At 43.6% G+C, this 23,451-nt stretch overlaps 1 protein-coding gene across 3 annotated transcripts in view; it reads right to left on the minus strand.

The window, feature by feature from the left end:
- tsnare1 (T-SNARE Domain Containing 1) overlaps window positions 1–23,451 on the minus strand; it is a 302,770-nt gene that overhangs the window by 41,870 nt on the left and 237,449 nt on the right. For 2 of the 3 annotated variants that reach the window (XM_030750074.1, XM_030750075.1), the window contains exon 11: window positions 21,409–21,518. The exons of the other annotated variant lie outside the window; for it this stretch is intronic. In XM_030750074.1, the coding sequence (XP_030605934.1) occupies window positions 21,423–21,518 (96 nt within the window). In that variant the 3' untranslated portion in view covers window positions 21,409–21,422. The remainder of the gene's footprint in view (window positions 1–21,408; window positions 21,519–23,451) is intronic. 3 annotated transcript variants of the gene reach the window in all.

The following is a 23,451-nucleotide window of genomic DNA, read 5'->3' on the forward strand; positions in this document are numbered from 1 at the left end:
CGGTGGGACATGCCCGGAACACCTCACCCAGGAGGCGGCCAGGAGGCATCCTAATCAGATGCCCGAGCCACCTCAACTGGCTCCTTTCGATGTGGAGGAGCAGCGGCTCTACTCTGAGCCCCTCCCGGATGGCCGCACTCCTCACCTTATCTCTAAGGGAGAGGCCAGCCACCCTTCGAAGGAAACTCATTTCTGCCACTTGTATTCGCGATCTTATTCTTTCGGTCACTACCCAAAGCTCGTGACCATAGGTGAGGGTAGGAACGTAGATCGACCGGTAAATCGAGAGCTTCGCTTTTACGCTAAGCTCCCTCTTCACCACGACAGATCGGTGCAGCGTCCGCATCACTGCAGAAGCAGCCCCGATCCGCCTGTCGATCTCCCGTTCCCTTCGCCCATCACTCGTGAACAAGACCCCCGAGATACTTGAACTCCTCCACTTGAGGCAAGAACTCGTTCCTGAGCCGGAGATGGCACTCCACCCTTTTCCGGCTGAGGACCATGGCCTCAGACTTAGAGGTGCTGATTCTCATGCCAGCCGCTTCACACTCGGCTGCGAACCGTTCCACTGCGAGCTTGATGAAGCCAACAGGACCGCATCATCTGCAAAAAGCAGAGATGAGACTCTGAGGCCACCAAGGAAGAAGCCTTCCGCCACCTGGCTACGCCTAGAAATTCTGTCCATAAAAATTATGAACAGAATCGGTGACAAAGGGCAGCCCTGACGGAGTCCAACACCCACAGGAAACAAATCCGACTTATTACCGGCTATACGGACCAAGCTCTCACTGCGGTTGTACAAGGACTGAATGGCCCGCAACAATGGGCCAGACACCCCATACTCCCGCAGAACCTCCCAAAGAACACCCCGAGGAACACGGTCGAATGCCTTCTCCAAGTCCACAAAGCACATGTAGACTGGTTGGGCAAACTCCCACGCACACTCGAATATCCGAATTCAGCCATATATTTTGCTCAATTTAAAAAGCACCAACGACCCAGGATAAACATTCTGCTGGATCTTATATATCAACTTTTACAAAAGAAAACAAAACATTCTGACTGATATCCATCAAGAGCTATTTTACTTTTTTTTCCCCCAAAAAAGCAGTTTTTGCCTGTCTCCAAAAGAGGCTGCAGTTGGGTTGAGGTTGTCACTGATGACAACTTTCACTATTTTTTACAGAGAAACTTTTTATTCTGATGCCCTTTTCATAACACTTCAGGTTTGCCTTCCCGGATCTATTTCATCTGTCTCTGTATCATTTCATTCTTTCATCCAGATTTTCTTTAACTTCATTTTTCTTCTTCACACTCTGAAACACTGGTCAAACTCCTTTTTTGGATTTGAAGCCTAATTTCTGCAATCGACCATCAATATGGTTGCTGGCAGGCTAACAAGACTGAGAGACAAGAGATGAGAGAGCTCGCTGAGCAATGAAGTGGTCAGTCCCTCATTTTAACAGAGTTTCTGTTAAAATGAAGATATCAGTCACCTTTATTATAAATTGAGGAGAGAATCAGGCTGTCTGCAGAAATGCTCGGCAGAACTAAAGTTTCTGTTAATTTAATAAACTTAAATAAAGTTGCACAATGCAGATTTTTTAAAGCCATTAAATATTTGGTCTTCCACCTAACTTGGTCCAATACTCCTCTATTTTTCGGTTGGATATTGTGGTAATAAATTTTGTAATTTGTATTAAATGTTGTGGCATGATGACAGGAAATTCAGTTTATTTGTCAGATGTTAAAAAAAGACAAAAAAGAAATAAATATATACAAAGGCATGGTTGGGGTTAAAGTTGGGGCTCACAACATAATATGGTAACACAAATGTGCAACTGAAATATTGTCTTAATTATTTTTTTCTTAAATACACTAAGTGCATCTTTATTAATATGATTAATCACTAATAAGACACAGTAATTAATAGCAAATAGAAGAGCCTCATGACTACAGTTTAACTGTCTTGTCGGCTGACACATGGGAAACAACACCTGCTAGTATTCATTTAGTTTTTAATGAGACAGGAGTGGGAGTGGGTTTAGGCAGCTGGGTCAGACGGCCAGTAAATGGGTGCAGTCCTGAGAGATCTGCCATGTGTCTGCATGAACAGCACAGTCTCACAGCAGTACAGGCATGACATTTAATCTGTTGATTTGTGTCCATGGAAATTAATTTTACATTTTTTGTGTGCATCACTAATACAAAAATCAGCTGGCAAACACAGAACACAGAAATGCTGAAATACTAACCAAACGTTGCCCATGCAGCTGAGCACATGATTTGTGCTCAACCTGAGCATATGTGCTCAAGCTGAGCACATGATATGTGCTCAGCTGTGTTATTGGACACAGATAGTTAGACTTCCATTTCTATAGTACAGTAAAGAACCCAAGCAGAATGTGGTGGCAGTGGCAACAATTACTGCCCATTCACATTAAAGGCAGGCACAGTATTTTTACACTTTCTTTGTTACTTTACTCTTAAATTTCTTTTTCATTTACTTTTGCAAGGTCTATGCCACTAACAGTTGTGGTTAAGACACCATATTTAGCTCTTATTTCAAACCTTTTTTCTCCCTTTTTACAGTGGGTACGGAAAGTATTCAGACCCCATTACATTTTTCACTCTTGGTTTCATTGCAGCCATTTGCTAAAATCAAAAAAGTTAATTTTATTTCTCATTAATGTACACTCAGCACCCCATCTTGACAGAAAAAAACAAAAATGTAGAAGTTTTTGCAAATTTATTAAAAAAGAAAAACTGAAATATCACATGGTCATAAGTATTCAGACCCTTTGCTCAGTATTGAGTAGAAGCACCCTTTTGAGCTAGTGCAGAGTCTTCTTGGGAATGATGCAACAAAGGTTTTCACACCTGGATTTGGGGATCCTCTGCCATTCTTCCTTGCAGATCCTCTCCAGTTCTGTCAGGTTGGATGGTGAACATTGGTGGACAGCCGTCTCTCCAGAGATGCTCAATTGAGTTTAGGTCAGGGCTCTGGCTGGGCCAGTCAAGAACGGTCACAGAGTTGTTCCAAAGCCACTCCTTTGTTATTTTAACTGTGTGCTTAGGGTCATTGTCTTGTTGGAAGGTGAACCTTCAGCCCAGTCTGAGGTCCTGAGCACTCTGGAAGAGGTTTTCTTCCAGGATCTCTCTGTACTTGGCCACATTCATCTTTCCTTTAGTTACAACCAGTTGTCCTGTCCCTGGAGCTGAAAAACACCCCCATAGCATGATGCTGCCACCACCATGTTTCACTGTTGGGATTGTATTGGGCAGGTGATGAGCAGTGCCTGGTGTTCTCCACACATAGCGCTTAGAATTAATGTCGAAATGTTCAATAATCGTCTCACCAGACCAGAGAATCTTATTTCTCATAGTCTGTGAGTCCTTCATGTGGTTTTTGGCAAACTCTATGCGGGCTTTCATATGTCTTGCACTGAGGAGAGGCTTCTGTAGGGCCGCTCTGCCATAAAGTCCCGACTGATGGAGGGCTGCAGTGATAGTTGACTGCATCTCTGGAGCTCAGCCACAGTGATCTTTGGGTTCTTCTTTACCTCTCTCACCAAGGCTCTTCTCCCACGATTGCTCAGTTTGGCTGGATGGCCAGGTCTAGGAAAAGTTCTGGTCCTCCCAAACTTCTTCCATTTAAGGATTATGGAGGCCACTGTGCTCTTAGGAACCTTGAGTGCTGCAGAAATTCTTTTATAACCTTGGCCAGATCTGTGCCTTGCCACACTTCTGTCTCTGAGCTCCTTGGGCAGTTCCTTCGACCTTGTGATTCTCATTTGTTCTGACATGCACTGTGAGCTGTGAGGTCTTATATAGACAGGTGTGTGCCTTTACTAATCAAGTCCAATCAGTTTAATTAAACACAGCTGGACTCCAATGAATGAGTAGAAACGGACAGCATGTGAGTTAAATATGAGTGTCACAGCAAAGGTTCTGAATACTTGATATTTCAGTTTTTCTTTTTTAATAAATTCATAAATTTCTACATTTCTGTTTGTTTTTTTGTTTTTTTTCTGTCAAGATGGGGTGCTTAGTGTACATTAATGAGAAATAAAATGACCTTTTTTGATTTTAGCGAATGGGTGCAATGAAACAAAGAGTGAAAAATTTAAAGGGGTCTGAATACTTTCCTGTATGTGGCTGCCAAAAAGCATCTGTCCAACTGAAATACACTGATTTCCTTATTTAGCTGCCTTCCATGAAAAAAGGACAACTGCAAGAACAAATATTACATTTTGTGAGAATTTTTTTTCTTTTTTCAATGAAACCAGGCTTCAAGTTGATTCCACCAGCCCCTGATGGTCTCCTTGACTTGCAACAATATCTCTTTGGACCTCACATTAAATGTTCCAGTCAACAGCTACCAGTGATAATAGAGCTAATGGACACAAACACACAACCAACACCACCTGAAGCTCAAAGTCTGTATTTCATTCACATCTTGATTGTTTGGTTTGAAATCCACGATGGTGGCGTACCGAGAAACCAAATCTTTCGCTTTCAATTCTCCTCAATATTGCTGCGAGTCAGGTCAGATTCTGATGCGACCCATCGTAATCATGTTAGCTGGCAGCACAAACAAACAAAGAAATGTCATGATGCTGCTAGGAGTGACAGTTCTTTGACTGCTGCAGTGAAATAAGTGAAAAAAATTGTTACTGACATCCCCTTGTAATATCCATACCTCACAATCTCATGTCTATGTCCATACCTTACTAAAAGGCAGGTGGACAGGATGAAGAGAGGGATCTTAAAGCACCCTTAAGCAGCTAAAGAGCCAGATACTTCCCTTAGGAGCCCAAAACAGAGCTAAATTTAATCAACATCATCAGGGTAAACACACATCTGAACTGAAATTATTATAAATTGGGACGTAACACATTACACTGTATCTACTACTGAGAAATGGAACTGCTACTGTTAATGTCACAAAAAGACCTGGAAAACACAAAGTAATCCCTGTTGGTGAATTTATCACCACAAATTTACTTTTTCAAGTGTGACAATGGAGAAACCTTGTTCTGTTCCTGAACATGTTCTATTTTGAAGGAAGTTAGCTGATAATTTAAAGAGGAAAGTTTATACTGTATTGCTTGAATTAATTCTAGGAAAAAGGTTATAAATACAATATGAGGGAAAAAAAAGGTTTGGCAATATAAATTTCACAGTAATGACAAGTTTGTTTATGTTATCTTTCTGGTGCTAAAATCACTTATGGGTGATAAATATGCCTTTGCAGTAAAAGTGAGTTGTTCTGCAGACACCAATGCATGTGATGGAGCGGGAGTCAAGTGACTATTTGGATCTTTAGAACAAGAACTTCTTGACTTTGCCAGACTTGTGACTGCCCTGCTGTTACAATACACCCAGTCACTAAACTCAGATACTGAGCTATATTATTATTATTCCCCTCCAGTGGGACAAGGATACTTATTCTCTCGCTCTCTCTCTCTCTCACACACACACACACACACACACACACACACACACACACACACACACACACACACACTGTAAGTAATCCTGCTTCATCTGGTAAAAACAAAGATTTTGGTTTATTTCCATAAACATGAAGAGCAGCTAATCTGAGATCTGAATAAACAAAGCAGATTTCTGCTGGAAATGCATTTAACTGCCAGAAACAATCACAAAGATATTCTAAACCTTTACATCTGATTTTTTGTTTTCACTGCAGTGAAAAAAAAATATAGGGGTCAGAACAGCATTATAATAAGTTAAAACACAAGGAAAGAAGTGGCTGAAAAGCTTATAAAAAAGAGCCTCAAATTTCAGTAAACTAAGGCAGCCAAAGTTGAATAATCTGTATGAACAGGCATGCTGACAGGCGTGTGAGGCTGACCTGATGATGACATTACACCAAAAGTGTAGGAATCTTCAAAGTTGCATGAGCTCATGGAAAATGTTTTGCTGTGTAGCTGCCCAGTGTAGGAGATGAATTACTGCTAAAGGTTTTGTTTAGGCTCATGCACAATGGCGGATCTCCCATTCAAGGTCATCTTCTTGTGCACCCCCTGATTGTTCTCAGTGTGACATTATGTCGGTTTACTGTATTGCTGTACTCCTGTGCATTAACACAGAGATCCACTGAATTCATTTTCATTTTCAGGAAGTGGAAAACATCACAGCAAGGCACTGCCTTTGAGTACCAATTGAACTCTTGAACTGAAGAGTGCCACACAATCCTTCACATGAACTTTGAGCTGTGGCAAAATTGCAACATGCACAATGTACAGGTTCAGATGGGATTTCCAGGAAGTGATCTAAAAAAGCACCGGCTTAACAAACTAACTAACTAACTAACTGATGTGTTTGAGAAGATTACACTGAATGGGAAATTGTGCATTTAAACCAGTTGAGAGTATAAATGGATCTGTCAACCCCTCCATCCGCCCTGACCTGCTCCCTATGCTGAATTTGTGGCTTTATAACCAAGTGACATGCTTTGCCTTCCCCAGTTACTCTTGTCATCATGAACTGAAACATACTGGGCACTATGGGTCTTAATAAGCAGCTTGTACCCCTGAAGGTTGTCATTTTTTTTAAAAACATACTTTGTATACACGTATTTAAATAGCTGTACTTAGTGGCAGGTGATTTATAACATTGTGCCTTTCAGCATCTCTTGTCACTCATTGAAATAAAAACTTTATTAACAAGCCAGTACTACCAAGCTGCTGAGCTGTAGATAAAGCCATTATTTTATAAGTACAACATACTCTCGGCAGTATAAACAAAACGCAGGGTAATGACAGCAGCTGTGCTGCAAGATCAGCTCCCTTCAAACACAGAGAAGTTTAGCAGCAACAAAGGGTTACCACATTCCAGAGCATCTGTTAGCACATCTAAATGAGCTGCAAAGGTGCGTTTATGCTCGGAAAAGTCAGCAAAAGAACTGAAGAACAGATGCACCATTTCTTTCCCGTGGGCACCGAAACTGAGACAGAATGACAGGACTGTGATGTCACAGCAAAGCGAGGAACCTCTGTGCATCTGGAATAAGAGGAAAAGTCAATGGATCACAGCAAGTGTTAGAATTTATGTTCTGTGGAGGGTAAAAAAGTGGTCACTGGTGTTCAACCAGTGTTGCCATCCCTCAAACTGTCACGATGAAAAATTCAGGATCTGGTTTTCAAAAAGCTCTATGCCTAAACTTCTGAAAAATTCAATGTGCTTCCAAAATGGAATAATTTTTAAACCTGTGAATTCTTGGGCCAAGCTGTTGTCCACTCTACCTGTAATAAAAGTGATGCTCAGAGTATTTTGGATCAAACAATAACAACCTACGTCTACAGTCATTAGTTCATCTGGGCTGCGTCACTGCCTGGTGAAACAGGTGAACATCAATAAAGCTTTGAACATGTGTGAACGGTGAAAGTTCTTTGAATGAGCCTGGCTTGCTGTAACTGGGTGTGTAGGGCCACTTTAACATCGACCGCCGGCTGCTCACCCTCACCACAGGCTAGTCGCCACAGGAGCATTGATTCAGCCTACTGTTTTATGAATAGAACACTTTATTCTACTAGATTTCCATCTCCCACCTCGCCCTGATCGATACTTTATGCAAACAGAGACATCTTATATTGAATGTCAAGAAACATAAAAACCAAAGTTTGTCAAGAAGCTATTTCAGCGATGAGGCTGTGTTATGTTTATGCATATTATATTCAGTACTGAGCTAATACCATGTAACAGCATTGTTAAACATGCAGGAATGCAAACCCTTCTCACTTAAAATAACTTTAAGTGTCTGCAGTTTTTCTAGTAAGACTATGTAAGATTTTTAGAATGCATAGAAAACATCACCAAATCCAAAGTTACCTTTTGCTTTTTTGTCTTATTAGTAATCAAAGCCAGAGTTGGACCAGTAGCTGTGTCTGACAAGCAGCATCTATCTACTTTATGTTTTACCACATAAAACATAAATTTTGTTATAAATAGCAAACTTGAAATTTGCCCGTGGTACAGCTGATTCCAGTACAAAAACATAGGGTATTTTACCACTTGGTCTAAAAACAAAATATTCTGCTAAATAAATAAATAAAACCAAATTTTTAAAAAATGGTGTGGCTCTATTCTTGGAGAGAACAGAGCAGGTATGAGTGATGAAATATTGAAAATGATTCAATCAGAAATAGCATCAGTAGAATGAAATTGAGGAGCTGTGGCAGAGCTGTGGCAAAGTGGCTTGCAGAGAGTAACTGTATAGGCTGAAGCAGCTTAAATAGCACACTTCATATGACATTTGCAGAAGGGAGTCAGCTGAACCATTAGTTGAAGTGGGATTAGCTGATCTGCTAGCTGAGCTTGACTCTGTGGCCTCTGAATTAGCACTGTGTTCAGTTTCCCTTTCTGAAGCATTATTTGCTTCTTAATCATCCAGCCAACATAAGTCAAAACATAAATTGGGATATACATCTCTATATATAATGTATATATTTGCAGGGAGACAAATATTGCTCAAGCAAGAGTGGCTACAAAACTTTGTATAATAGCTGTAAAAGATGGCATCCTGGAGTCTTTAAAAATATCTATTCACATCGGAGCTCTTACATAGTGTTTATTTAAAGTCCTGATTTGGAGAGCTGACTCTATATGAGCCACCTGACATCTTGTTTGCTGGCAGACTTTGCATTTAACATAATAATTTACCATTTTTAGTCAAACACTCCAAGTTACATTTCAAATGGTTTTAATCAGTAAATAAGTACCAAATGTTAAGCATACAGCTATGTCACATTCCATCTGTATGCTTAATATGTACTTTCTTCCTGAATGGGGTAAAATCAGCTATGCTAAGCTTTTTTAAAATGCAGCGTGTGACAACCCACACTGCCCTGCCTTCCTTTTGGCCTGTTTGTGTAACATGTCTCATCTACAGGGATTGGAGAGCTGGTGTGGCTCATTCTCAATCAGTGACACTGGTAATACCTGGGCTCAGTGTGCCAGTGCCCTTTCAAAGCTCTCAGGGCTCACTGGATGGGTGGCTCTCCTACCCGAGACACCGGTTTGGTTTTTGGTTTGGTTCTTTGCACTTGACAACAGCTCATACACCATTTCACACCCATGCAGTCTCTGGCACTGATTACACACACCGTGGTTAGTTTAAGTCCTGTCCTTTTTTATTTCATTTAAAATGGCCTTTTTAACTGGCCTTTGTGTGTGCATCACTCTGTTTGTTATGTCTGTGCAGCCTGGTTTTGTGACAGGTGGTACACGGGAATTCTCAGGCTCATGTGTAGCCCTTTGCTCTCAGTACAGATTATTACATGAAAATTACCACTGAAAATGTTTTTGTATTGAATATTTCATTTTTTGTAAAGCAGTGAAACAATTATTTACATTCTACAGTAGAAGTCACAATACTAATATATTAATAATATCTAACATTCGAGCTAGTGTTACTGTTTCTTTGTGGCACTCATCTTAGCATCCTTTAGATATCTAGTGAGCCCTTCTAGGGAGTTAGGGTGACAGTTTCAGAAACTAGGTGGTGGTATCTTCAATAAAGTGTGTGTATTTTGGCCACCAGTTCTTCCATGATAGCATTTTCATTTGGAAATGAAAATTTCATATAAATTAGGACATGTGAATCTGACCTTATCCCTAACCCAAAAGAGCTCACTGATAGCCTGATGGGTAATAAGGTTATGCAAACATGGTCTTAGTGTTATGCTAAGCAGTAAAGATGGTCTTGTTGAATGAAAACCTATGTGCACAGAAGAGTCATTTACGAAATTCAATAGTTAAAAATGTATGTTTCTTCATTTGTACATGAAAAATAACAGCACAGGACATATTGATCTCAGTTAATTTGAGTTTTGTTTTATATGTGACATTTTAAATACTATAAAAACAGCCAAAGTGAGAAACAGAAACACTGCCTGACATCTGTCTCATGATTTCCCTTTTCTTTTCAGACCCAAATCTCATTTTCAGCAGTCATCATGCCAGGGGCATCTTACATTTAAAACAAAAGGACACTGCAATTTAAAGCTGCAGAGGCGATGGTGTGGCAGTGACAATGGAACCAATATGGCTGGTGTGTTTATAAGGATTCAGACTCATGAGCATCTATCTGAAAAAGAATGGAAAATGACGCAGCGACTGAGCAGATGGATGAAACTGACACTTCTTGCCAGTGTGATAGCACTTTCATAAAGCCAGTGAATACATATGCTGGACTTCACTAATGCATACCATCATTTTTCACTCTGAGGGACTGTTTGTTTATGGGGTGCTGAGGTGAATATGATGGTTTAAGGCTTCGGCAAACACAATTGTGGTAGATCTCACTCATGTCACTGTCTGATTTAAAAGCCATGGAACACACTTGGTATTCAATGAACAAAAAAAAAGCCAAATTAAATTTCAATTAAATGTTATTAACCTCTTAACATCCATCAGTTGCTTGTTCATTTACAAATATGGTTACAGATACAGCCACTTAAAATTGCTTTTAGTCAGCACGTTCCCAGCCGCTGCGAGTCCCCCCCCCCCCACACACACACTTCTCTTAAGGTGTATCTACTTTCCACTATAACTGACTGTCATCAAGAGATGGTGCATTCTTTACAGAAACTTTTACTCGTATAGTTTCAAATTGATAACTTTCACCTGCTGAAATATAAAAACGCAATCAAAGTTAACTTTTGAAAGTGTAAAATAGATGAATAAAACCTTACAGTCAGTTTGACCATTCAGACATTTTGTACTGTAAGTCACCAAAACTATTCCCAGCAAACTTCCTCATACTATACAGATACAAAATTCAATTCAATTCAATTCAGTTATATCTATACGGGCCAAATCACAACAAACGATCTCCTCAAGAGGCTTTATATTGTAAGGTAAAGATCCTACAATAATACAGAGAAAACCCAACAATCAGACAACCCCCTACGAGCAGCACTTGGCAACAGTAGGGAAGGAAAAATCTCCCTATTAACAGGAAGAAACCTCCAGCAGAACCAGGCTCAGGGAGGGGGGGTCATCTCCCTCGATCAGTCAAGGGAGGGAGACAGGGCAAAAGAGATACTGTGGAAGAGAGCAAGAGATTAAGAATAACTAATTATTAAATGCAGAGTGGTGTATAAACAGCGTAAAAAGAGGTGAATGAAAAGAAACACTCAGTGCATCATGGGATTTATTGTTTGCTGGGATGTTACTTGTTCAGACCTAGATTTTTTTTCTGTGAGGTTAAAACTTAATATTTTGATTTATTTTATAAATTTCTTTAAACTTTGATATTGTGCAAAAATCTTGAGCCACCCATTTCTTCATTTTTGGATAAAAGAAACCAGACTTTAAGCTACTGTAATTTTTAAAGTGCTCTTCAGGCTTTATAAAGAAAGTTGGTTTTTGTCTGTGTAGATTCTCAGTCATCCAGGTCATAGTAGTCTCTGGAGCTTGAAAAAGGCGACTGGACTTCTTTTTGTTTCTTGAAGACGTTTCACCTCTCATCCGAAAGGCTTCTTCAGTTCTCAACCAAATGGTGGAGAGACCCAGGTATTTAAACCCCTGTGGGCGTAGTCCCCTGGAGGTGGTTATGACCCTCTATTGATCATGTGCATGAACACATGTGCCCAGGTGTGAAGGGGGCGTGGGTCATATTTAATCAGTGGTTTCAGTTGAAACCAATTTAGGACTCCGCTCCATTGTTTCCTGTGGCCTATTGAGGTCACTGGAACAAAGGTGTGAATGGGGGTTGAGACGTCTGGGAAGGGAGCTCAGGACAGCACTGTAAGCGGGGGAAAGTTGGTGACGTAATCCACCTCCTCTGTTCAATGATGGTTGTTCACAGTGGACATAGATGGCTTCTTTCACTCCTCTTTCAAACCATCTGTTTTCCCTGTCCAAAATGTGAACATTGGCATCCTCAAAAGAGTGCCCTTTTTCCTTCAGATGCAGATGTACTGCTGAATCTTGTCCTGTCGAGGTGGCTCTTCTATGTTGTGCCATTCGTTTGTGAAGAGGCTGTTTGGTTTCACCAATGTAGAGGTCCGAGCACTCTTCACTGCACTGAACAGCATACACTACATCGCTGATCTTGTGTTTGGCGGGTTTGTCCTTGGGATGAACCAGTTTTTGTCTTAGGGTGTGACTTGGTTTGAAGTATACTGAGATGTCATGCTTGGAGAAAATTCTTCTGAGTTTCTCTGGGATATGGGATATGGGATATGTCATCCCATATGGTGATGTTTTGATCCTTGCTTAGGGCTGTGATGGCCTTCTTCTCCTGAATGGTGAGGTTGGATGGAGGAAGTCTTGCACTGGAGAGAGTGGCTGAAACTTTCATCCTGATCTGTTCTGCTACAGGATGAGAAAGTTTGTTATTTCTTATAGCGGTTTCTGTTGCTGTGATGAGGTCTACTATAGGAAGCTGTTGTGGGGCTATGGCAAAGTTGAGTCCTTTGGCTAGCACATTTTCTTCTGGTTTGGTGAGGACCCTGTCTGATAGGTTCTTCACCCACTTTCCTTGGTTTCCATTGCTTATCGTGTCGTCCTGTTTGTTAACAGATGAATGGTATGCCTTGGTTTGCAGAGTTTGAAATTTACGTAGTTGTCTTTCCTTGCCTTTGATGTGTTGTGCGAGCTGGGCTTTGTCCACAAATGTAGAAACTTCTTCTGCGATGGTGTGAGGTAAGAGTGATGAGAGTTTCTGCTGAGTCTGGTGGATTTTGTTCTGGAGTGCATCTATGGTGAAATGGACCTGTCTTATCCTTTCACTCAAAGGGTGGTTCTGTGCTCTCCATAGAATTTGGTCAGCTCTATGTCCTTTTACTGTGGACCCAAGGTGCAAACTCTTGGGAACCAGTCTGGACTGTCTGCATCTCAAGTTGAAACGAAGGTGGTTCCTGTAGTCCGCTAGCTTTCTTGAGTCCCTTTCATACTCCCGCACCAATTGAAGGGTGTTCCTCCCAAAGTGCAAGGCAATATGTCTGTGTAGATTCTCAGTCATCCAGGTCATAGTAGTCTCTGGAGCTTGAAAAAGGCGACTGGACTTCTTTTTGTTTCTTGAAGACGTTTCACCTCTCATCCGAAAGGCTTCTTCAGTTCTCAACCAAATGGTGGAGAGACCCAGGTATTTAAACCCCTGTGGGCATAGTCCCCTGGAGGTGGTTATGACCCTCTATTGATCATGTGCATGAACACATGTGCCAGACAGGGTCCTCACCAAACCAGAAGAAAATGTGCTAGCCAAAGGACTCAACTTTGCCATAGCCCCACAACAGCTTCCTATAGTAGACCTCATCACAGCAACAGAAACCGCTATAAGAAATAACAAACTTTCTCATCCTGTAGCAGAACAGATCAGGATGAAAGTTTCAGCCACTCTCTCCAGTGCAAGACTTCCTCCATCCAACCTCACCATTCAGGAGAAGAAGGCCATCACAGCCCTAAGCAAGGATCAAAACATCACCATACTGCCAGCCGACAAGGGGAGGTGCACGGTTGTGCTGAATTCATCGGATTACCACAACAAAATTACTACACTCCTCAGTGACAACAATACTTATGAGGTCTTGAGACGTGATCCCACAAGCAACTACAAGAAAAAAGTTGTTTGCTGCCTGCAACAACTTGAAAAGGAAAAAGCCATTGACCGCCCCACTTACTACCGCCTGTACCCTGGAGAAGTCACTCCATGCATTTATGGACTCCCAAAGATCCACAAAGAAGGAGTCCCACTTCGACCCATTATCAGCAGTATAAACTCGGTCACCTACAACATTTCCAAACACCTCGCCACCATCTTATCACCGCTTGTTGGCATCACACCCCACCACATTGAAAACTCTACAGATTTTACTAACAAGGTCCAGAATCTTGTACTGGATCCAGATGAAACCATGGTGTCCTTTGATGTGGTTTCACTTTTCACTTGCATACCCACAACTGAGGCAGTGGAGACCGTCAGAAGACGACTACAGGAAGACGATTCCTTACTGAACAGAACCAGCCTCACCCCAGATCAGATTTGTGCACTTTTAGATCTCTGCCTTACCACAACATATTTTAAATACAATGACGGATTCTACAGACAGAAGCATGGATGTGCCATGGGCTCCCCAGTGTCTCCCATTGTAGCCAACCTTTACATGGAGGAAGTGGAAAGTAAAGCTCTTGGTTCTTTCAAAGGGATGGCACCTAGCCACTGGTACAGATATGTAGATGACACCTGGGTCAAAATCAAAACCCATGAAGTAGAAGCCTTCACTCGTCACATCAACTCAGTGGATAAATACATATGTTTTACCAGGGAGGACACCAGAGATAACAAGTTACCATTCCTGGACTGTGCGGTGCTTATCGAGGAAGATGGAAGCCTCAACATTGAAGTTTACCGGAAGCCCACACACACAGACCAGTATCTCCTCTTTGACTCCCACCACCCTCTGGAACACAAACTTGGGGTGATCAGGACCCTACAACACCGTGCGGAAAGTGTTCCCTCTAAGGCAGAAGGGAAGCATAAGGAACACACACACATTAAGAAAGCCCTCAAAACATGCGGTTACCCCAACTGGGCCTTCATCAAATCAGCTAAGATGCACAGGAATGAAGGCCAAACACAAACTACAGAGAATAGGAAGGACAAGAGGAACAACATTGTCATCCCATATGTGTCGGGCTTGTCAGAGAAACTCAGAAGAATTTTCTCCAAGCATGACATCTCAGTATACTTCAAACCAAGTCACACCCTAAGACAAAAACTGGTTCGTCCCAAGGACAAACCCGCCAAACACAAGATCAGCGATGTAGTGTATGCTGTTCAGTGCAGTGAAGAGTGCTCGGACCTCTACATTGGTGAAACCAAACAGCCTCTTCACAAACGAATGGCACAACATAGAAGAGCCACCTCGACAGGACAAGATTCAGCAGTACATCTGCATCTGAAGGAAAAAGGGCACTCTTTTGAGGATGCCAATGTTCACATTTTGGACAGGGAAAACAGATGGTTTGAAAGAGGAGTGAAAGAAGCCATCTATGTCCACTGTGAACAACCATCATTGAACAGAGGAGGTGGATTACGTCACCAACTTTCCCCCGCTTACAGTGCTGTCCTGAGCTCCCTTCCCAGACGTCTCAACCCCCATTCACACCTTTGTTCCAGTGACCTCAATAGGCCACAGGAAACAATGGAGCGGAGTCCTAAATTGGTTTCAACTGAAACCACTGATTAAATATGACCCACGCCCCCTTCACACCTGGGCACATGTGTTCATGCACATGATCAATAGAGGGTCATAACCACCTCCAGGGGACTATGCCCACAGGGGTTTAAATACCTGGGTCTCTCCACCATTTGGTTGAGAACTGAAGAAGCCTTTCGGATGAGAGGTGAAACGTCTTCAAGAAACAAAAAGAAGTCCAGTCGCCTTTTTCAAGCTCCAGAGACAAAGTTGGTTTTTGCATGCCTGGAGAGAAAAACATACAGTGGAACGCTATCAGTCATGAATTGGACTCCCCCCGGACCTCAAGATTATTGAAGTACTATGGGATCTCACTGTGTTTAGTATTTTTACTCTCAGGTCTTAGTCTTAGTTTTGGGTTCTATTCTTGTTTATAGGTTGTTGTATTCTTTTCCCATTTCAGTTGCATCCCTTTTACTGTTTCTGGGCTTAAGATCATTGTATACTTGTGTACACTGACAATAAAGTTCAATCTAATCGAATCTATTCTAATCTGCCACTTTTGCTGTTATGTTTACTTCTGTTTTATATTTCCATTCAGTCCAAGTCTTGTCTCTGTGTTTTATGCTTAGTGTCTCCTGTGTTCAGTCAGCCTCATCTCTGTGTTGCTTGTCTTCTGTATCTGTGTCAAACTTTTATGTCTTAGTTCTGTTCTCAGTGTTAGTTTCTTCCTGTCTTATTTTGATAGTCTCTCAGCTCGTGTGCCTCGGGTTTAGGTCTACTCAGGGGTGAAAGTAGATTTAAATTCTTGCCGGTACTATGACAAAAACCGTGTGTGTGTGTGTGTATATTTAATTTATTTGTTTTTATTTAAAAGCCTGTAGATGATAAGTGATTTATTGTTCGTCCTGTCCCAATGCATGCAAAAGTTTTTAATGTCTGTGCACCACCACTCATGAAGTCTGTTTCTGATTGTTTGCTCAGAGACATTCACACCAGTAGCTGCTGGAGGTCATTTTGTAGCTCTGGCAGTGCTCATCCTGTTCATCCTTACACAAAGGAGCAGATACTTGTCCTGCTGATGGGTTAAGGACCTTCTACAGCCCTGTCCAGCTCTCCTAGAGTAACTGCCTCTCTCCTGGAATCTCCACCATGCTCTGCGACTGTGCTGGGAGACAGAAAACCTTCTGGCAATAGCACAGATTAATGTACCATCCTGGAGGAGTTGGACCACCTGTGCAACCTCTGTAGGATCCAGGTATGGCCTCATGCTACTAGTATGGATTAACAACCCTCTCTGCTACTTTACTGACCAGATCAACATCCCAGAGGTTTAACTGACTTGATGCTAAGCTCTGATTTCCTTTAAGTTTTTTGGAGCTGTGTAGTTTACAGTGAATAAATATGCTCACATGCAGGTTTGACTTTATGTTGCTGTGACAACCAGTCCAGCATCTGCTCTGAAGAACAGAGAGTCAGGGATCATGCCAGTTACATTTGTTTAAAAACACAAACAAACCAATAATAAAAACAAACAAACAAAAAATTCCTCCGTCAATCGCCACCTTATCGTGGTGGAGGGGTTTGTGTGTCCCAGTGATCCCAGGAGCTATGTTGCCCGGGGGCTTGTCCCCCTGGTAGGGTCTCCCATGGCAAATTGGTCCTGGGTGAGGGTCCAGACAAAGAGCGGTTCAGAAGACCCCTATGTCTATAAAAGCAAGGGAACAGTTTACTCTGCCCGGGATAGGGTTACGGGGGCCCCACCCTGGAGCCAGGCCGGGGGAGGGAGCTCGAGGGAGAGCGTCTGGTGGCCGGGCATTAGCCCGTGGGGCTCGGCTGGGCGCAGCCCGAAGAGGTTACATGGGCCCGCCCTCCTGTAGGCCCACCACCCGCAGGAGGTGTCGTAGGGGTCGGGTGAAGTGTGTGTCGGGTGGTGGCCGAGGGCGGAGGCCCTGGCGGACCGATCCCCGGCTATCAAGACTGGCTATTGGGACATGGAATGTCACCTCTCTGGTGGGGAAGGAGCCTGAGCTAGTGCGTGAGGTTTAGAGATACCAGCTAGACATTGTTGGGCTCACCTCAACGCATGGCCTGGGCTCTGGAACCAGTCTCCTGGAGAAGGGCTGGACTCTGTTCCAGTCTGGAGTTGCCCTCGGTGAGAGGCGGCGAGCTGGGGTGGGTATTCTTGTATCCCCCCGGCTTGCTGCCTGTATGTCGGAGTTTTCACCGGCGGACGAGAGGGTAGTTTCCCTGCGCCTTCAGGCCGGGGAACGGGTCCTGACTGTTGTTTGCGCTTATGCGCCGAATGACAGTTCAGAGTACCAACCCTTTTTGGAGTCACTGGGCGGGGTGCTGGAGAGTGCTCCATCTGGTGACCCCATAGTCTTGCTGGGAGACTTCAACGTTCACGTGGGCAATGACAGTGAGACCTGGAGGGGTGTGATTGGGAGGAACGGCCTGCCCGATCTGAACCCGAAGGGTGTCTTGTTATTGGACTTCTGTGCAAACCACAGTTTGTCCATAACAAACACCATGTTCGAACATAAGGATGTCCATAAGTGCACATGGCACCAGGACACCCTAAGTCGCAGGTCGATGATCGATTTTGTAATCGTATCATCAGATCTGCGGCCGTATGTTTTGGACACTCGGGTGAAGAGAGGAGCTGAGCTGTCAACTGATCACCACCTGGTGGTGAGTTGGATCAGGTGGCGGGGGAAGATGCTGGACAGACCTGGTGCACCTAAACGTATTGTGAGGGTGCGCTGGGAACGTCTGGCAGAAGCCCCAGTCTGGGAGATCTTCAACTCCCACCTCCGGCAGAACTTCGACAGCATTCCGAGGGAGGCTGAGGACATTGAGTCCGAATGGACCATGTTCCACACCTCCATTGTTGAGGCTGCTGCTCAGAGCTGTGGCTGCAAGGTGGTTGGTGCCTGTCGTGGTGGTAACCCCCGAACCAGATGGTGGTCCCTGGAGGTGAAGGGAGCCATCAAGCTGAAGATAGAGTCCTATCGGGCTTGGTTAGCCTGTGGGACTCTGGAGGCAGCTGACAGGTATCGATAGGCCAAGCGGAACGCAGCTCGGGCAGTGGCCAACGCAAAAACCCGGGTGTGGGAGGAGTTCGGTGAGGCTATGGAACAAGACTTTCGGATGGCATCGAAGCGATTCTGGCAAACCATCAGGCGACTCAGGAGAGGAAAGCAGTACTCCACTCACACGGTTTATAGTGCGGGTGGGGTGCTGCTGGCCTCAACTGAGGCTATAGTCGGGCGGTGGAAGGAATACTTCGAGGACCTCCTGAATCCCACTGACACGCCTTCTGTAGTGGAAGCAGAGTCTGGGGACGAGGGGGATGACCTGGCCATCACTGGGGGTGAGGTCACTGAGGCAGTTAAACAACTCCTTGGTGGCAGGGCCCCTGGGGTTGACGAGATTCGCCCTGAGTTCCTGAAGGCTCTGGATGTTTTAGGGCTGTCTTGGTTGACACGCCTCTGCAATATCGCGTGGAGATCTGGGGCAGTGCCACTGGATTGGCAGACCGGGGTCGTGGTCCCCATCTTTAAGAAGGGAGACCGGAGGGTGTGCTCCAACTTTCGAGGGATCACACTCCTCAGCCTCCCCGGAAAGGTCTACGCCAGGGTGCTGGAAAGGAGGGTCCATCTGTTAGTCGAACCTCGGATCCAGGAGGAACAATGCGGTTTTCATCCTGGTCGCGGAACGCTGGACCAGCTCTTTATCCTCTCAAGGATATTCGAGTGCGCATGGGAGTTTGCCCAACCAGTCTACATGTGCTTTGTGGACTTGGAGAAGGCATTCGACCGTGTCCCTCGGGGTATCCTCTGGGAGGTCCTGCGGGAGTATGGAGTGTCTGGCCCGTTGTTGCGGGCCATTCAGTCTCTGTACAACCGCAGTGAGAGCTTGGTCCGTATAGCCGGTAATAAGTCAGATTCGTTTCCTGTGGGTGTTGGACTCCGCCAGGTCCGCGGTCCTGTTGGCTTCATCAGGGGGTGGCCTCCAGCTCGCAGTGGAACGGTTCGCAGCCGAGTGTGAAGCGGCCGGCATGAGAGTCAGCACCTCGAAGTCTGAGGCCATGGTCCTCAGCCGGAAAAGGGTGGAGTACCCTCTCCGGCTCAGGAACGAGTTCTTGCCTCAAGTGGAGGAGTTCAAGTATCTCGGGGTCTTGTTCACGAGTGACGGGAGAAGGGAGCGGGAGATCGACAGACGGATCGGGGCTGCTTCTGCAGTAATGCGGACGCTGCACCGGTCTGTCGTGGTGAAGAGGGAGCTTAGTGTAAAAGCGAAGCTCTCGATTTACTGGTCGATCTACGTTCCTACCCTCACCTATGGTCACGAGCTTTGGGTAGTGACCGAAAGAATAAGATTGCGAATACAAGCGGCAGAAATTAGTTTCCTTCGAAGGGTGGCTGGTCTCTCCCTTAGAGATAGGGTGAGGAGTGCAGCTATCCGGGAGGGGCTCAGAGTAGAGCCGCTGCTCCTCCACATCGAAAGGAGCCAGTTGAGGTGGCTCGAGCATCTGATTAGGATGCCTCCTGGCCGCCTCTTGGGTGAGGTGTTCCGGGCATGTCCCAGCGGGAGGAGGCCCCGCAGCAGACCCAGGACACGCTGGAGAGATTATATCTCTCGGCTGGCCTGGGAACGTCTTGGGGTCCCCCCGGATGAGCTAGAGGAGGTGGCTGGGGAGAGGGAAGCCTGGGCTTCTCTGCTTAGGAACCTGCCCCCGCGACCCGGCTCCGGATAAGCGGAAGAAAATGGATGGATGGATGGATGGATGGAAAAAATACGTTGCCATAAGGAGAGTGAAAAGACCTTTTTTCCCCTCACAGGTTATACTTCTTTAACAATGCACTTACATCAGTGTAACAGCAGGATTGAACTGGTGTTTCCCTGTCTGACAATTATTAAGGAGATGAGATAAATTGCTTGTCTGGGGTATGGATGAAGTACACAACCACCAAATTTGGTGTTAACAGAATATTGCTGTACATTTCTATTCAGGATTCCTGCATAGTATTTCTGTCCTTTATAATATCTGTGGAGATAGCGCCTGTTCAGTTTTGCTTGTTGGTTTACACAGGTCCTGCTTATTTCCTTTTTATTTTTATTTACTAAACACATTATTTATTAATTCACAGCTGTTTAATCAGGCAGAGCCTGCTCTGATTTTGCATGTTTGGGTGTGACTCACTATCTTTGCAGATGATTTCACTCTGTAATTATGGCTAAGACTTCTTGAGGTCACAGAGGAAAAAGGGTCCAGGCCAGTGTGCCTTTGGTCTTACAGCATGTTAGCTCTGTGTGTGTGTGTGTGTGCGTGTGTGTGTGTGTGTGTGTGTGTGTGTGTGTGTGTGTGTGTGTGTGTGTGTGTGTGTGTGTGCGCGCGCCAGTTATCTCTGGAGACTGGAGTGTGCTTTCCTTAACTTTTTGGCTTATGGGTTTTGTGTCCAACATGTAGGTTTTTTTGTCTTTATTTTTCTCTTTTAAATTATTAATAATAACCATGTACCTTCATTTTATTCCCAATTTTCCCACCTTGTGACCTTTTCATCCTAGACACATTTACTGTTCCATCCCCACATCCACTGGGCTTTCTGGGCAATGGAATAGAACTTATTTAATAGGATTTTTGAGAATCAACTAATTGCTTCCATTATCACATCATTACAAAGCCAAAATTCTGATGATGATCTGATTCTAACTTGTCACAAGAACTTTTTGTTTTGATTTTCAATTATCAAGGTTTTTTTCTTTTGTCATGAACCAGTTCAGTGGAAAGCTAAATGATAGATTAAATAATAAATATGTTACTTGCAGCGTTACAACCACACAATAACAATTTTAGGTCAAAATTTTAATGTACACAGACTGGAATGACTTAGTTTAAGCTGACCAGTATTCATAGCTGAAATGACTTTCTTTTTTTCTTTGAAATTTAACACCTAATTTCAACCTTAACATGCCAAACCAATGAATGTGTTTGCTGTTCAAACACAGTTTGAATGTTAAGCACACATGATGTCACCACCTTTACATATGTGGTGACATCACAAGTGAAAAACACTGCGTGACTTCCATCAAAGACTGATATCGGTTGTACATCACAAAACCTCTAGGCCAATCCTAGCAGCACTATGATTGAAAATAATATGGTTCTGGCAATGCCAGGTATCTGACACAGGGGCTGCAGTGTTAGGATGTGCATGATGGTGCTTACCACAGTGGTCAGTCTCATTTTCTTGCTGAAACAGCAATGATGATGATGAGGATGGTGAGGACAATAGCACCAACTAACAGTAGGTAACACTTCCTCTTCCTCAGCTGCCTCTGTGGGGAGAAAAGGGAGTTCAGTGGGTGGGTGGAGTTAAGCAATAGTCAGTTCCTTATTGGAAGCTACACGCCGCTGTTTCTGAAAGGACTCCTACTCTGTGAATTCCAGTAGAACAAAGGAACAATGACATTATTTCACCAGCAGGAGGAACCAGTGCATTAAACTGTGCCGAGTCTGCTGACAAGAAGACGAGCAGCTGCTTGGTGTGAGCATGCCCAGTAGCTCACTTCAAACTTATAATACTAACTGTAAAAATTTACATTTTTCTCAATGCTGTCAACATTATTTGATGTTTGCTAAAGTTAGCTTGCTAACACTAACAGGCTGAGCTAATAGTTACTGCAGAATTTAGATATAAATGAATTTACCCAAATACAACATCTGAGTTCTGAGAATCTAAATACTACACAGTGTGGGTATACCATAATAGTAACCATAATTCCTGTAAAATTATAAGTTCTAAAATGAACATTGGAACTTTACAGTATTTTATTAGGTGACACGGGTTCATAATAATAATTTTCCTTCCTCTGCTTAACCCTCTTAGCATGAGGGGCCATGATCGTAGTTCATCGTGACTAAGGGGAATTGACCGATCAGAACGCTTTTACAATATGGATGGTGTTTGTTGCTGTCTGAGATCACCATTTGCAGCTATTTTTCAGCAAAAAAATATTAGGGAAACGGAGTGTGAACATGGCGAAGTTTATTTTGAAGCTGAAACCAGCGATGAGTCAGTCAGTGACAGCAACAAAGACCAGGAAGGTCTTTGTTGCTGTCATAAGCTTTGGTTATGATTGCAAACTGAATCTTTACATTTATTTTTTTCCCACCGGATCCTCTTATGAGAACACATCCAACAACACTTTTAAGCTTTTATGTCAACACTGGAGAGGATTCAGAAAATGCCGCTTGGCAGAGAGTTGGTCAAAAATATGTACTGAAGCATTGGCCATGTGGCTTTTTTGAAGTATTACCGGTATGAAAACTGTAAACAGAATCGTAGCATGAAGAGCGTGGGGGTAGGGCAGAGTCTGGTGGGGGTGGAAGAGAGACTGGAGAGATTTTGTTTATCAACACTAAACATTTTGAAATTATTTTATATTACTCAGCTGTGTTTTCTGTTTTAGTGTTTGTTTCATATTGTCAGCTTTATAAATACTAGAATATTGTCCAGAATTTGAAAATGATTATCAGAGCTTGCAAAGTACTTAAGTCGATAGGATATGGGGGTGGAAAGTGGAAAGTGGTGCAAACTGGATTTTTTAGACCTTTTTTTTAACAGATTTTTACAAAATCACAATTGTTCAACAACGAAACAACACTACATTTCTGTTTACTTTGTTTTCTCTCTAGATTCACGCAGTGAAGACAGTACATGTGATCATGATGACTCTGCTGAAGCAGACAGTGGGGGAGACACGCACGTGGTTGGATCACCATCACTGGGCCTGATCCTAACATTTCACCACAGTTCCAGGCCCCGAATTTCTTCCCCCTCAAGACTCAAAGCCTATTGATTACTCCAATCTATTTTTTGCCCGAGCTTCCATCAATAAAATTGTCAATGAGAAAGATCAGTATAGCCAGCAGGGGATCAACGTGCACCAGAATTATATTCTTGAGAAACCCTACTTCATTGTTCACCAGTGGATCAAGACTGGGCTAACTCCAGAGGAGTTCAAGGCCATTCTGGGAAGTTCTCTTAACATGGGGCTGATCAGAAAGGCAACACTGAGCTTGTACTGGGACACAGCTCACCCCAGCCAGAGGATCCCTTGGTTCAATGAACATTTTTCAAGGACCCGGTTCCAGCTGCTTTTTCTGCATTTCAATAATAATGCTGCCCAGCCTTCTTCTGCTGATCCAGCCAACAAGCTGTACAAGATTCAACCCCTTGTGGAACACTTCAACAGGGCCTTCCTTCAC

Source organism: Archocentrus centrarchus, chromosome 16 (genome assembly GCF_007364275.1).
Source record: "Archocentrus centrarchus isolate MPI-CPG fArcCen1 chromosome 16, fArcCen1, whole genome shotgun sequence".
Taxonomy (NCBI): Eukaryota; Metazoa; Chordata; class Actinopteri; order Cichliformes; family Cichlidae; genus Archocentrus; species Archocentrus centrarchus.